Source organism: Colossoma macropomum, unplaced genomic scaffold, assembly GCF_904425465.1.
Source record: "Colossoma macropomum unplaced genomic scaffold, Colossoma_macropomum, whole genome shotgun sequence".
In the NCBI taxonomy this organism is placed as follows: Eukaryota; Metazoa; Chordata; class Actinopteri; order Characiformes; family Serrasalmidae; genus Colossoma; species Colossoma macropomum.
In genome coordinates, this window is record NW_023494793.1 from 32,418,216 (window position 1) to 32,435,129 (window position 16,914).

General features: G+C 39.4%; 1 protein-coding gene across 1 annotated transcript in view; it reads right to left on the reverse strand.

The window, feature by feature from the left end:
* Nucleotides 1–16,914, reverse strand: part of faf1 (Fas (TNFRSF6) associated factor 1) — an 89,127-nt gene that overhangs the window by 34,786 nt on the left and 37,427 nt on the right. The window contains exons 8-11 of the mRNA XM_036579205.1: nucleotides 12,223–12,309; nucleotides 3,374–3,469; nucleotides 769–892; nucleotides 610–673 (exon numbers count right to left, since the gene is read on the reverse strand). Coding sequence (XP_036435098.1) covers nucleotides 610–673; nucleotides 769–892; nucleotides 3,374–3,469; nucleotides 12,223–12,309 — 371 coding nt within the window. The remainder of the gene's footprint in view (nucleotides 1–609; nucleotides 674–768; nucleotides 893–3,373; nucleotides 3,470–12,222; nucleotides 12,310–16,914) is intronic.

Here is a 16,914-nt window from a genome sequence, read left to right on the forward strand (position 1 = left end):
ATTGTTAGCCTCTGTGTAATTTTATGTTAAATATATACATATCTGTCTTTTCAATATCAGAGGCACTGAAAAATAAATTACTTGTACTTTTGCACAGTACTGTACCTGAAGTGATATCAGAAGCAACAGCATTCAGTTAACTCGGATCAGATGACCAGATTATTACCTTTAGAGAATTCTGCTGTTAAACTATTAAAACATTTTTTTTAATTAGTATGAACTGAAATGCCCTGCCATTCATAGAGTACTAGTCAAGTGTTAATCAGTAATCACTAAACTTTCAAGCCCATTTTAGAAAAAAAATGTAATCATAGCCAAAGAAGCGTCAGAATTAACAGTGTGCTTTCATAAAAACAATATAAACTAGATGCACAAAACAGAAAATTATGGATTAAAGTGGCTGCAAAGAATACATTTTAGATGGTCACATATTTGCAAAGTTAATCTTTTTTTTTTTTAATATTTAAATGTTCAGTTGCATTTAATTGATTTAACTGCACTTTCCACATTTTACAGTGGAACAACTTTGAAATGAAAGCATGTATTCTGTACCCAAACCACACCAAACAACTATCAGTAAAACAATGTTGAGTTCTCCTGAAGACTCACCTTGATGAGAACTCGGCAGTAAAGTGCAGTAAGGCATCACCCTCATTTTCACTGTTCTCTGGCACTGATGAAGAGAAAAACAGACAACAGCAAATTCTCTTACCCTAGATCACACAATATAACGGTTAATTAATAAGAAAAAACTTAATCTTATCTTACTCATTGGTGATTTTCGACAACTCGAGCTTCCCATGCCAAAGATTTCAGACTCGTCAACTCCAAATTCAGATGCATCCTCAAAGTCATCACCTTCACTGTCGCTGACCATGTGGACATCTGTGCACTGCCACAAACACAATTTATTTTTTATTGACAACTTGGTTTTATTTGTAACCCCCAGATGTATTTCTAGGAGTTTTTAAATAACTGCTCGCGTCTACTTGCTAAACAACTTGACCATCGGAATAAAAGTGAAGAGTTAATATAGTGACGGTTAATGTGTTGTGCAAAGGCTTAGGTACTTAAGTAAATTGTTTAAAACAATTTCTCAGCAGTGTATTTTTTATCTGTAAAACACTATATACTACTTTATATTAAACATAAAAAACAAAGAGCAAAAATAACATGAATTTCTTGTTTTCAGAAAAGCAGTTGTTATGAGCTGGCTGGAATAAGGAAAGTTTGGTTCTGGATTTCTCTGTGATGTCTCCAGTCATCACTCAAGATTTATTCAAATCCAACACCAGCCCACCTGCCTTAATTTAATAAAGCACTGATCAGGTAAAATATGTATTGGATGATAACTACAGTTAATACTGGGCAGCAACAAAGAACGGTTTGGAAATGGTCAAGGGAACCCAGTGACAAAAATTGCTGTTTTAATATTATTAAAATTTATTCTGAAATCAGTATTTTACTGAGCAAATAAACACATAATAGCCAATTAAATAAGAATTATAATTTTATCACATGCCAAAGACTACCGCACAGTACAGCATATCTTAAAAAATAAGTCATTACTTTAGTCCATTGCCCACCCTGCATCAGAATCTTGCAGAAGGGAAAAAATACCCACATGTGGCAGAACCTCATGGGATTCATAGTGCGAACACAGAACAACTTAACTGTGACGACACGGTGTGTTACATTGCCCATACATGCAGTAAACACACTCATGTTCCAACTCTGGACTGTGACGTCCATCCTGTACTAAAAATAGACAAGTGCACAGGCCCGAAAGACTGTGGGAGGCCCCTTGTCACTGATAAATTTAGGATATCTAATAATCATTTTTTGCTAGAGTGCACATCTGGTAATGAACACAAAAACCCCTGAACGTGCCAGAAGAGCACAGCTGGTTTGGGCGACACATCAAACTTTTTTTTCTGGCTGACTTTTCTGGCTGACAGATTAATCCCAAAAAGATGCTGGGAAGACAACAGCAAATGTTTGGAATATTACAAAAGGCAGTAATTTTAGTGAACAGGATCTGCTGGCAGTGCTTGCTGAACATGTCATCAATTTCACACTTGAAATGTCTTATTTCTTATCCAATAACAATGTCAGAACTCTTTAATACAACTCGCAGCAGATAACGATAAATTAAAATATATTTTCGTCACATTCATTCACATTATTGCAAATCACTGCTGTAAACTAAGCCTTGCTGAAATTAATGGGAAGATTAAAGATTTTCATTGAAAAATGAAATGATTTTCTGCTGTGCTCTTCCCGTCATAGTTAGTGCATAGTTAATTCGCCATCCATGTCTTTCATGTTTCCCAGCGAAACAGCAGCATATCACAATCGTATTGGATAAGTTTCTTCAGGTTTATAAGGTAGGACATCATCATTTACTACAAAAATGCAGACAGAGTACTGAACAAAGCCAGCTTTAGTACATATGTTCTACCTACTGAACAATGTATTTTACAATCAGATAATAATTGAGTAAGTACAATAATTATATAATTATTAATTAATAATTATTTCTGTGTTACTATACATAAACAGAGGCGGAATTTTCCTGCACCTGTTTAAAATGAAAACAGTTAATGAACTGGTTGTACTCCTTCCATCTATCAGTCTGGAATAAATTGGTATATTAACAATGTTAATTTTATATACAATAGTACAAATAATGTATGTAACATGGATTTAAATACTACAAACTAGACATCAAAAAGTATTCTCTATGTCAGAATCACTATTTTAAAAAAGAAATTTTAACTGTGAAAAATAATAAAATTAAAAAATACATAGTTATTATTTATTTACATTAGTTTTAGTCATCTATTTATCTATCTGTATCAATTCATCTATCTATACTGCCATTCAAACGTTTGGAATAAACTGGTATATTAACAATTTGTTATTTTATACACAATAATAACTTAGGCAATGTGGAATTTAATTACTACAAACTAGAACCAAAAAGTATTTGTTATAGCCACCATTTAAAAAAAATTAAATAGTGAAATTATTAAATAAGTGATATCCTGCACCTCTGTATTTACCTCACATTTTCTCTATCTATCCATCTATCCAAATATTCAGAATCACTAGGCATATTAACATTGTTTTTTTTTATATAATAATAACTTGCACAATGAATTTAAATATTACAAACGAGACATCAAAACGTACTTTAGATGTAATACTCAATATTTAAATAAACCAGATTTTGTGAAACAAACAATTAAAAAGTCATGTAAACAGGCCTGGGGTTCCCCCTGTAAAATAAACCAAAAGCCCACAGAACAGTTGCTTAAAATGAGTACATGAATGAGCATAACACATGTTGCTGAACGTTACTGCACTGTACCTCTTCGGTCGGCTCCAGAGCAGTGGCTGGGGAAGATCTCCTGCATACGCTCAGATGATGGCATGGGAAGCTAATCCCAGAGGAGGCCAGCGTCATCTACACACAAACACATCACAATTATTAGCTACACAGCAACACCAAGACACAATCATAACCAATCACATGTGCAAACCTATCCAAACCCTTAGAGGCTGATCAGACTGGGCTAAGTAATCAATATGCTGGATGATAGGAAGCTTATCAACTGGCAGCCTAGGTCATCCAACCAAACACTACAACAGTATCCGAATCTCTTCAATTGTAAGCATGTTATTCAGTTATTCATCTTAGACTTATTGCATTGTAACGACCATTAATTATTTGGCAACTACTATGGAAATAATATGCTAGTTATGTCATTTCAAGAGTGTGGCCTGTAAATCTGGACCTGCAAACGAGCCCTTAGAATAGATTAACGTTAGGGACTGAAAAGGAAATTTGTTTGGACACAGGCGGTGCTGCTACTACTACAAAGACAAATATACACACTCTTCAATACATGCAACGTATACAATTCAATAAATCCACACGACTATACATTTATTCATAGCTCAGCAAGTACATTCCCCAACCTCACACCAGTTTTTTTTTTTTTTAAACAGTTAACTGACATATGACTGACATTTTTCCTAAAAGATCTCCTATAGTTGATTGCCAGTGATATTAGTTGAAGTTTCTACAAGAGTTATAATAGGTATGTACGATAATATCGAAATTATATAACTATTGGTAAATATTTGCTTAAAAAAAAAAAAAATCTCAGCACCAGACAGATGCTTGGATTTGGCTGATATTTCAAACCGATATTTAGTCTAAAAGAGCAGAAAGCTTAGTCAATGCTAAGCTACTGTGCTAAAATGTCTGTACATTATCCATTTTCCTGCATTGCAATCATATACAGATAAATACTATATTTGTTCTGTAATGCTAATCCAGGTTAATCTACATCCAGATAACACATTTTAGTGTATGTAACAAGTGTATGCATCAGCATGGGCAGACATCTACGTGAAAAATACTGAATACTGGCATAAGCCCAAAGTTGCTATATCGATGCATCCATAGTTAATAAACAAGAGAAGCTGCTGACATCCTTAATTTTGAGATTCGTTTTGTACACAAAACCCTCATATCAATTAGAAACATTTCGATAATCAGTCTCCCCTATGATGGAGCTGAACTGGAATGATATCTCTGCTGACTTAAAGAGCTAAAGAGCATAATCTCTATCAGCTAGTGTGCCTGCAGCACTGCAAGGCTGGAAGATGGTAGGGTGGGGTGCAGGCCTAGATGTCTCATTAACTCCCCATCTGCAGTGGAAATGTCAGCAGGCCTGCGCACTACAGGGACTCATTAAGCCCTGCCTTCCCCTCACACCTCCACAATGCCATGGAACAGAACACTCCATTCTTTCTGCTCACATCAGCTTTATCAACACTTACCTGCCATTTATCGGCTTTACCCAACACTCACCTGCCATCGACCTTCGTCTGCCTGCTTTCTGGCCTCGCATCAGCTTTCTCAACACTTATCTGAATGTGTTTCGTAACTCCAGAGCAGGCTTAATTACGCTGATGCTAACCTCAGCTCTACACCTGGAGTCGTTAGGATGTAGCTCACTCTGCCATTAGGTTATCATTCAATTACTTGCTCAAAATGGAAACCTACACCATCCGCATATCTAAAAAGGTAAAACTGTTCTCTGATTAGTGTTCAGAGGTTTGACTACATAAAAGCTGGTTTGCAGGCTGACTGATTGCCATAGGGCAAGATCAGATCTGTTGGTGTAAATGAGAATGAAAAAGCCGGACAACACACAGCATGGGGTCATAATCTGTGCTATTGTCAGGTGCTTCAACCAGCTGGGTACTGCTGAATCAGGAGGTAATTACAGCAAAAGCAAATGAGTTTTACAGATTGAGAGACTGCTGGATCTGAATAATTTAATTTATTTACCTGCATATGTACTAAGCAAAAAGTATAACCAATTTATACATAGATGGCACACTGTTAAAACCGCTTTCAAAATGAGCAAAACACCACGATCAGGAAGGACACATTTAATCAAGAGAAAGCTAAATGAGTCTAACGTAGACAATATTTGAACAAAATAATCCAAAATGACCCAGAGACTTGAAATTAACACAAGACAATTATTGCCATAAATAATGCAGAATTGAAGAAAGCCCCATAAGCAATGATGCACTGAAGACAGCACAGCAAAAGCGCTAAAAGAAAAGCAACATCACAGAGACCTGAATAGGCCTTACAGTATGTCTCCCAGCCCGCACAGACAGAGATGACAGATAGTGTTTCTTGTCTTTCAGGACCAACTAAAACAAGTTTACTTTACTGAGAGGTCCTGGAACGTGCAATGGTCTGAGTGGTTAAAGTGCGCTGGAACACCTGGGGAGAAAACACTTAGGTGGATTGCCTTATTGTCCAAACACCTGAGATCTTTTCTTCATGGGTGTCACTGAGAGGGCAGCCCAGTGCATCACTGAATAACTTCAGGCCTCTGTACACTTTCAGTAAGGCAAAGTTTGTAAAATTTGTGCAAAGCTCAAGCCAACTTTGCATTACACAGTATGTTCATGTACAACGTTCACCCAGCTGCTATGTGGGAGACAATGCGAGACTGGATACTGATAGGTATCTGAAAACAGACTATGGCCATTAAAACATGGCTCTGTTTAAAAAATAAATCAACTGTGCAATTTTCCACATACCCCAAATGTAGCCAATTCAAGATATGTATGGTGTCTGACATTTGCTTCTTGAGTTTTGCGCTGGAGCTGGAGCAACAGAAGCTTATAGCCACTAGGTTAGCATTTTACAAACTGCATACATAAATCATGGCACTTGCCTCAAACAATGCCAAGCTGTTAAGCTGTTTATGTGGTTTCTGATGCTGTATGACATCCTTTTATCTATAGTATTTGACTTGTCTAAAAAGGCTGACTGCTGCGTTTAGCTACACAGTGAGGTTCTGTTCATTTTTAAAGTCCATATACGTCATCCTGTGTCTTTAACAATACCGACAAGTCTGCGCAACCTTAATAAACAGCTGCAGTTTGAGCACTGTGAACACAGTTCTGGATAAATATTTATGGAAACTATTCGGGTGTCTATTGACTTCCAGCGTTAGCAAAATTAGCCTCCAATGCAAACCTAAGACGCAACATTTGGACAGCTACACCTGAGGTAAGAGGAAAATTGTGTGAATTTGTGTGATCCATTCCTTTAAGTGAGAGCACTGCAAAGCTGCAAAAGGAAGCCTGGCTCGACCATCCCTCTCTTCTCTGAGTAATCAAACACGAGCATACTGGCTCAGCCTTCTCAATAGCAGGATTTCCCTCGTGCCCTCATAAGAGTTTAAATCAAGTTTCATCACTTCACCATACAATAGGGATTTGGAGAAGGGGCAGAAGAAGCTGAGGATAGTGGAGACTGAACATATGAAGTAGAGCCCTGTTCCACACTTATTGCCCCTTTCTTCCTCTCGCGATGCTGTGAGACAAGCAATGCTGGCTAGTTGTGTGCTTAAGAGCCGCAGGCTACAGGGGAGAGGTCAACACCCCAACACCCCCACTCCAGCAGCACACAATGAACCAACTCTCCTCCTTTTGGATTCTCTTAATTACCACTTGCATCAAAGGCCCTTGCATGGGGGAGACATACAGAAGAAGATTTCTTTCTCTCTTTCTCTCTCTCTCCAAACAAACCTTGCACACTACCTAATTCTTTAACTTTTTTTTTTTTTTACTTTTCCATTCTTCTCTTTGCCAGTGAGGGTGAGATAATTGCTGCAGACAGCTGCAGTGTCTGTTCCTGAGCTCTACCAACACCTCATGTCTGTGCTCTTTCAAAACAAAACAAAAAAAAAAGACAGACAGAGAAATGAAAGAAAAGAAAGAACGGACAAAGCCCCACCCTAAACACCTGTTGGAGCCTTTCAGGTTGCAGGTTGCTGGAGTGTCAGTCTTTGATTTAGCTGGAGGGTAGTCAACTCACACTAAGTCATGAATGGGGACTTTTTTCTCCAAATTGGCATGATTGCAAGTTAATTCTTATAGTTCACATTACTTCATGAATGACGTTTCACCCAGACACAGTATACAATTTCAACTCTGAGCTCTCCATTCAAGCACAAATGCCAAATAGGCAAGTTATCTACCTCTGAAACTGGTAATCAATACAAATCTGGCAAATTGCTAGAACTCTTGAGCTAATAACGGCTGAAAAGAAAAGCAGCTGCAGCAGCCCTGTAAACTCCAGCTTGAAGCCTGCCCTGAAGCATCAACACATTGGTCAGGACATGTAAAGCATGCTTAAAGTCAGGCTGCAGGGGCGAGAACCAGAAGCAGCAGGTCGGTGGTTTGGTAGTGTGAGGAGGTGTGTGTATCTCCCCGCAGACAGCAATCTCACCAAGGGCTCTGGCAGCTTAGTGCTGAGCCCTGTCGCTACGGCAACCAACAGGCCCAATAAGCCTCCTCTTCGAGTCCACGAGGTGAAGAGCCCATAAGAGGCGTGGGGCACGCAGCCCCTCAGAGAGCAGCCGCAGTAATACATTAGCAAACATCATGAAACACTGGATAAATGTCAGCAATTATGGGGGAAAGGACTCTAATAAGGACGTTTCAGAGGCTGTCAATCATTCCCACAGGTGTTTCATAAGGCTGTCGGTCAGAAGTGATCAGCAGCAAGGACAGGGACGAGCTGGGGGTGTGCGCATGCGTCAGAGTGAGAGTGAGAGAGAGAGTGCAAGAGGAGAGGGAGGTCCTGGATCACATTTTTATAACTTTACAGTTAAAAATGCTTTTAAAACTTTTAATGTGATCGGCCCACACACTTCCAACTAGTGCTCTAAATGATTTGTCATGTGTTTGTGCTTTTTTCAATGTTCCTACGGTATATCATGGGTCTCAAACCTTTGTAAATGTCACAAATTAACAAGCTATCCTTAAATCTGGCCCACACACAATTTTTTCCATAGAACTAAATATTTACATTTGACAGGTAGATTTGCTTTACCCACCATACTCTATGGCCAGTTTCCTAGCATTAGCTTTATGTATCATTCTACAAAAATAGTTCAAACTGCAGTCCCACAGTAAAAACAAAAACAAAATTGTGTGTTCAATATTCAGACCTTAAATATTTACAAGGATTATGTTATGATCTACTTAACCTCTTCAACTCCTTGAGACCACCGGTGGTTCCAAAACGCACTTCGTCATATTCTTCATAACTTTCATACTTCATAAGCTACATTCAAAAGGTGGGTGTCATATGAGAGCTGTAACTGTCTTCTTTCCAGTCAAATAGATGAGTAATCTAATTTTAAACACTTATAATAGAAGAAGCTGAACAGTTTTTTTGTCTGCTGAAAATTGACCCATTTTTCCACAAATCTGGGCTATAAACTATAAACAGATGGTGTCTCTTCAGTGATCTGCTCTGTCAAAAATCATTTTTATAAAATAATACAAAGATTTTTGTCTTTCAGCAGTAAATTGTAAGCATATAGCAATATGTGTATGACCATAAAACATATGTTCTGTTAATTTGAGGGGAGCTTTTACCAAAAAAAAATAAATATAATAAAAATGTACATTTATTTCATGCAGTTACGGAATAATTTGCCTTACGATTTTGTCATGTAAATTCAGATGGACAACCCAAAATATACCCTGGAGAATAAGAGGTTAAAGCCAAGACATTAACAGAGATAGTAATAGGCAAAATTTATACAACATCCTCATTTATAGGGCACTTTCTGCTGGGAGGAGGTGGCTGTCTCCAACCCCAACTCCAACCCCTACATTTTAACTTACTTAAAATAATACTTAAATTTTTTTTTTGTAATTTGTTTTCCAATGATGTTTTAAAAAATATTTTTAAAGTGAAGCTTAAAGTGAGACTGCATCTCAGTCCTTCATCGTCACATCACATTAGATTCCACTGTTTTGAATTAAATGTGTCCCAAAGTCTGAAAATCAATGTGCAGCATTAAGAATGTTCACTACCAAAAGACATATTTCAAAAGGAATGTGCAAAGGTAGAAATAGTGCTGCATACAAGAAAAACAATTCAAACGAAAACCTAAAGTAGCATGAACAGGGAATACTGAAGGGCCAAGGTTGTCCTTTAACTATAACTACCTAGATAATATTCTAATTTAGACTGATAGTTACTTATATCTGCCTTTGTGGATTCAATCATGATATAATGGTAGAAATACCATGTCAGAATAAAGAAATAAAAGTTATCTTACAAATTCACTGAGAACACAGAAATAGCTGCTCTACTAGCCAACTCCTCACTTCACTCAAACAAACATTCATCTACATTCAGCTGGAATGTCAAAGCTATTGTATTAGCATTAAATTAATTGTTTTAGTCAATAAATTTATTTGACAAACATTTATTTTATTGTTTTATTTTATTAATTATATATTGAGGACCCTGCTCTATATGCTAAAATGATAGAGCAAATGCACTTAGTTAAGAGTGTGCAAGCGAACAAACTTAAGAGGCACAGCATGTCTATAATGTAAGGTGTCCTCCGGTCTGCCCATACATCAACCTTCAAATACACATTCAACTAAACACAGAGCAAAATCTGATTTACAACAAGTAGGTCACATTTCTGTGCCACTGATCAAGTCCTAAAAATGTTCAATGTAGGGGGAGATCTGCAAAGGTTTTATGAATACGTTATGAAAAATGCAAAGACTGCATTAGATATTATGGTCTATAAAACAGTAAGCTTTCTGCAGAGGACAGAACAGCAATAACCAATAGATTGTCAGTCTGTGTGTTAAATAATGGTAATATTAGGAGTTTAAAAATCAGCTGCATGAGAAAGCTACAGTGATAAGTCATCACTCTACAGGATGAAACTGGAGAAGACTGGACATGAGCATCCAGTACCAGCCATCACAGTTGCAACATTTGACCAGAGGCTAATGATGACAGGGCACTCCCAAAACATGCAAGACTGTATAGTCATTCCAGCGTCACACATCTGAAACTAAGGATCTGCCATTATATTAGAAAATATTTCAAAAGGGTAAGGCAAGCTTTATGAATATGTTTATGAATGCTCTACATCTCAGCTTCTCATCTCAGACTTTATCAGAATGGAATAAATGAATGAATGAATGAATATATAAGAATGTCCCCCAACACTAGTTGTCATAACCAAAAGCAAACTCAGCCACTGAAAAGTAAACTGACTACTGATAAGTTTTTCCATTTATCTGCCATATGAGAGGGAATAAAAAGTAGAGAGACCGCATGAGTAAGAATAAGGGGTAATGAAGGCAAGGCCCAGCAGCCATTGATTCAGACTCCTAGTAATTGTATTTCTAAGCCCTGTCTGTCCTGTGTATTGGTACAAATCCTGGGAGATGAGACGGGGTTAATGAGATATGCATAGAAACAGCCTGTCTGTCATACAGGGGCTTTTCACTCCAATGCATGGCCAGCTATTTCAATAAGTGCCTGGGCCATTATTAGAGGCCAATGTTTTTAATATCTCTTCTTACAGAGCTTGGGCAAGGTGAGCCAGCTATGTGGCCAAGCACGAGCCAGTCACACATAGCCACTCTCCAAAGAAGAGCAGGCATTAATGGTTTAGCGTGGCCTAAAGAGTATTCATGAGTGGCAGTCCTCTTTACTCAAACCAAGCTTGTGGCTTCAGGTCGTCAGTGAGCACACTTCAGCCACTCAAGTGGCCAGGCTGAAGTGGGCAGCGTCTGTGGTAAGAGGGTGTAGACTGAAATGACCTTGTTCCTGTTGTGCTTTTTGCTAAGAGACGACCTCACCACTCAGCCTTCGACAATACAAATGTTAACCGAAACAGGTAACACATACTACAAATGGATATAAACAAAGCATTCATTGTCAAGGTGGTCACTAGCCGTAAATACACACAAAACAAAGCCATCAAGGCATTTATTGAAACTGGTACATTCTGTCACAGTTCTTTAAACTGGAACATAATCTTGAAATGTTTTTGGACACATTTAAAAACGTCTCCACAGCCTCACTTAACAAAATAATTGCAGTTGTTACTACACACCATTTCTCTGACTTCATACAAGGCAAACATCTAGATGTTGAATTTGGGGGCTTTAACAGAGAGCTCAATATTCAAATGACATCTGATACAAACTATCCAGTAAAAAAGTTTGTAAATTATGTGGAGGATGATTGCTTAAAAACTAAATGTTTGTGGGCAGCTAAGCACAAAAAGAGTCTTGTGAAATATCTTTCTGCACGTGGTCCAAAACAACTAGTTTTCCTTCTGTTATTTCAAAGTAAGTATATTCTCTGAGCTTAACTGGGCTAATGGGTAATACATTTACACAATTATTGTGGAAAAGGGTTCCCATGGTATTATTTGGCTGATTGTCATAGAAGGGCAGCGTAGGTTTAGGGGTGCCTCAGAGTTCAGGGTTAGGGTCTCTTCTGATCAGTGTGACTGCATAGAAGTGAAAGGTAAGGAGCAGTGCCTGGGGTGGGAAAGGTCAGTGACACATCACTACATGAGCTTAAATGTCCACAGCTAGAGGACAACAGAGGGGAGCAGATCTGTGACATCTTAATTAGTCTCAACATCTCCAATGGGGAGAATCCCGAAATCCAACAAATAGCTAAAAATACCAAAGTAAATACATTTTTTGCATTTCTTTCAAGAAATTGTTCCTTTCATACATATACAAATAAACCAAGTAGACATTTTTACAAAGCTATTTTTCACAAAACTCCTTAATCATATGGCGAGAAAGAAAATTACTTACTGAGTCATCTGAGGCTGAGGCAGGCCAGCCATCCCACTGTTGATGCCGTACTGGGATGTTTGTCAAGTCTGAAATGTTCCTCTTCACCTGAAAAAACAGAGAGAGAGAGAACAATGAAATTTAATTGTTTCTGTGGATGCCTCCATATTCTTTAACTCCAGATCTGAAACTTAATTTCTTAACTATTTCAGTTAAGTCAAGTTCTTTTAACAGGACTCTTCAATTCCCTAAGCAAGGTACTACATGCACAACAATCTCTTTGCATCACAGAGAGAGGGATGGCTTGAGAAGGCAGGGAGGGAAGAGGACTGGGAGAGGGAGACATTCCGTGGATACCTTGCTTAATGCATAACATCAACAGCCCAATGGACAGTATTTCTCTTCAGCCTTTCAGCTGCTGTGTATCTGCACTTGATAACGTTGCGTGCTTTTAAACAGTTCGCGGCGGCTCTCGCCCCAACACCACTGTTGGTTTAAAACCCAATGCCAGGCTGATGAGCGGAGGGCGACAGTGATCAAAGTGGGTGTCGCTCTAAACTGAACGGGTGTAGATTCTAGCACATTACCCCCGCAGAATGTGCTACCCTGCGGCGCTAGATACAGAAGCAGAGCAAACTGGCCATTGTGCTGGAAAGCCCTACCCGCACACAGCCAAATCCCACAGCAGGCACACCGAGTGGACACGGACCCTCAGCCAGACCAAGGACTTGTGCCCATGGAGGCAGAAACTATGGCCACATGAAGGCTAGAAAAACAAAGGATATGAACCAGAAGCTGAGGTGCTGATGCCGAGAGGAAAACAGCAGATCCCTCTATAAACATTTACATACCCGAGATTAACCCAAAAATATGTTTTTAGCAGCATAACACTGTAATGTAGGAAAAAGCTGTCAATAGCCCAGTCAATGGGGATGAAGGCATAGGCTCCACTAGACCATGTGAAAATAGAAAGGTAATGGCCCTTTATTCTGCATAATGTAAAGCACGTATGCCCAAAGCCACTGTCCCTCGTGATTTGGTCAGGTATACACACCGGTTGGGGGTAGTGGGAACTCTAATATTCAGTGCAGCATCTCAAGTCAAAGACTGCCCCACTGCACACACTCAAACATCTACCAGCCCACACACTTGGCTGTGCGCTATGCTTTATGAAGTGAGCAGAGGTCAGCCGGGTTGGCCAGTGTTATTACAGAGTGTAATATCTGTGTTTGACCAGAGGGCTACAGGGATTTGGCTGCCCAGGCCTGACCAGCAGGCAGCCGTAAACACCCACGCTCAGCTGTAATGAAGCGTTCAGGGTCAGGGGGCACCACAGCCCAGGAGAAAGAAGAAACTAATGCCAACGCGAAGGTCCTGGCAGCGGCGTTCATCCGCCCAAGCACACGGGTCCTCTGTGGGACTCTGGCATTTCACTGCTGCTCACTTCCCTAGGCCTCTTGTTATGAGAACTAGCCCACTGTCAATATTGCCAAACTCTCCCAACATCTAGCTGAGGGCTTCCTATCACGATAAAGATCCAAAGTGAAGCTCTTTATTAGTGTCTGATTTTGACAAGGGGTTTCAACATGGACGCAGGTCTATCAAGTTCCTGAGAGTAAAAATTAAACAAAAAGTAAAGGTTGTAAAAAATGAATTAGAAACAGACAAATTTTACAGAATATCACATAGAAAGGCCAAAAAAAAGGGCAAAAAAGCTCCATTCATCCACTGCTGCTGATATAAATCACAAATAGTGTCATCATTAGCTACTCATGAGCCAAGAACGCCGATGGGAGCCTTCAAATTAAAACACACAATACCAACAAACTGAGAAAATCTACATTATATATAATCAAGAAAGATAATCAAATCCACCGGATGACTATTTATTTATCACTGATTCTAGAAGTAAAAAGAAAGTTACGAGATATTTTGAGCAGCTGACATTTGTATCGTGTCATAAAGCTTGTTTTTTTTTTTTTTGAGGGCACAATGAGCTCTGATTAAACCAGAACAGAAAAGACTCGGCCCTATTAAATTCTACTTCCGATGACATTTCATTTTAAATGTCACAATAGACTCTTCAGCAAAGGAGGAAAAACTGCCTTGTGCTGAGAGAGTGGGTAAAAGTTGACATTATCTTATGCTATACTGTGTGATCTCCTGGATAAAGACATTTTAGCTGCCATCAAAAAATTCCCTCTTCACATCACATGTAACACCAGGGAATTTGTGTTCTACATTTTCACGTTCATGTTTATTCACCACTGTTTTATGAAAAAAAAAAGAGAAATCAAGAAAATATTTCTGCAAATGATTTGTGAACATAAAGGTTACATACAATATATCCTGTAGAGAAATTTTCAGACTGCCTTTTCACTGAAATGATAAAGGACAGATATAACAGGAAAGACACACAAACACATTTCACTCAATTGCCAAAGCTTCCTGTCTTTTGCTGCCCCCTTACTGACTGAACAAAAACTGCACTGTTTAATAGACCTCATATAGGCAAACCATAGTTTATTTGCTTTCGTTACCTGAAATAAAAACATACTTACAGAACCTTTCTGCATACATCCACAGATTATAAGAGAAATATAAAGCCTTAAAACCTTCAGAGAAAGCAAATATAAAATGTGAAATGTAAATGTTATGTAAACAAGTTAAATGAATAAGCATTAAAATTACAAACAAGAAATCTACAATCCAAGTAATGTTTCTAATAGCAATACATCACGACTGGACATTTAATAGAAGTGAATTTTGCAAGCTAGTGTACATTACACTGACACAGGCAATTAACACAAAAATAACTCTCACACAGACGCACACACACAGACGCACACACACTAATGATCCAATCTCTCTAAATGCCAAGTACTGGTAATCCCTGGCTGGAGAGGAATCAAAGAGAAGAAAAGGTTGCCGTTAAACAGTCACAAGCTCTTCAGCACCAGATGCCTTTCATTCACACTCTTTTACTCTCCATCTTTCTTTTCTTCCTCTCCGCTCGTCTCTCCAGCTGCGGAGAGAAAAACAGCAGTGGCGAAGAAATCCCTGGGATAGCTCGTCTGGTCACGGACGGCGGAGCCCTATCGGCCGGCCCTATTCTAGCCACCACTTTCCTGGCAAACATTTGCTCTGAGGCTTAGCTCGGGCCGGCACTTAGGGTTTGGGAATGCCAATCAGAGAGAGAGAGCGGGGCCCGGGGCCCAATAGAGGCAGGGAAAGGGTGCGTTCCCTGGGAGCCACAAGGCAAAGCAAGAGCCTTTGGCAAAGACAAACAACAGGACACTCTGAGACTCTCTCTCTCTATTGATATGCACAAGCAGAAAAGCATCGGCTGGTCTTCAGCAAAGACAAAAGACAGCAGAAAGAAAAAAGATGGCTTGCAGTAGCCTCCATATGTGGCTGTGTGGTGGTGAATAGGCAAGAGGGCATAGCCGGGATTGGAAGAGCTTCGTGTTGCTGTTTTGTTGCTTTTTCACACAGGCCTTTTTAGGCACTTTTTAGGCAATGACTGTAAGAAAGAAAAAAGAAAAAAAATGCACACAAACACCACATCCCCCCTCTCGTTAGTAACTTTTTAACATCTACGAAATGTTTGAGAGGAACATTGAGCTCCCTGCTGAGCTTTTCACTCCCAGTCTTTCATTTATTTTGTTCTACTTCAGGCTACAGAACAGCAAAAGCTTGAAGAGACAGCATACTTTCCCTGAAGTCTCTAACCTCTTTAGAACACCACCACTTACCATCAAATTAACTACCTAATAACTAACTAACCATCCATTAGCATTACAAAGAAATGTGCAACTTGCAAATAAGCACAAGTGGTATGATGGTGGTATAACTTCTAACTGTATTGCAAGTATAGCTCTGGCACAAATAAACTGTGCACATATTTTCTCTCTCCCTCTCTCAATACCTTTCCCTCTTTTTGGGCAAAAAACCTGGAATGCCTGAGGACCAGCGAGCGTGAGGCGGCAGCGGCCTGTTTGATTCGGCTTTGTCCACACACTGGCTCCCCTACCAAGCCAGCGGGGCCTGGTCCTCCTCTCCTTTTCCCCTCTCCCCCGCTCCTCCCGGCAGGCCGCCCTCCCCAGTTGTTGTAATCCCGGCAGAAACACTTAAGGTTCACAGTGGGTGCTCATCAAAACCATCTGCTGGGGGAAGGGGAGCGCTCGTCGCTCGCGCTTTAATCTCTTCAATTAGCACCATTACAAACCTGTCAAGTAGTCTGATTACTGTAATGGTGACCAGCGCCATCGAGGCGGCGTCGCTCCAAGCAAGAGATGCTGGGAGCAGCAAGAGCAAGGCTGGTTGCTGGAGCGGCTTTACAGCTACCAAAGCAGACGCTGGCACAGATCCGGCTTATAAAAAGAATTTACCAACACAGCAAATAATGGCAATGAAGGTTGCTCCGTCTTCACCACATGGAAGGCTGATATATTGTCACCTGTGGAGTTTTGCCCTATTATAATATTTGAGCCTTCATGTAGTTATCTACATGAAGCTTTGGACTGTATCTCATACAGCCCAAAGTTTGAACACCCCCATTCAAACGATGTTTTGTTGGAAACACATTCTTCACAGGGAACAAACATAAATATGGCATTTTTGTGTGCACAGTTCCTATTCTGTTTTTGCACAGATTCATAGAATTCATACACTACAAAAATACGGGTCAAATTTGAATAGTACTTCTACAAA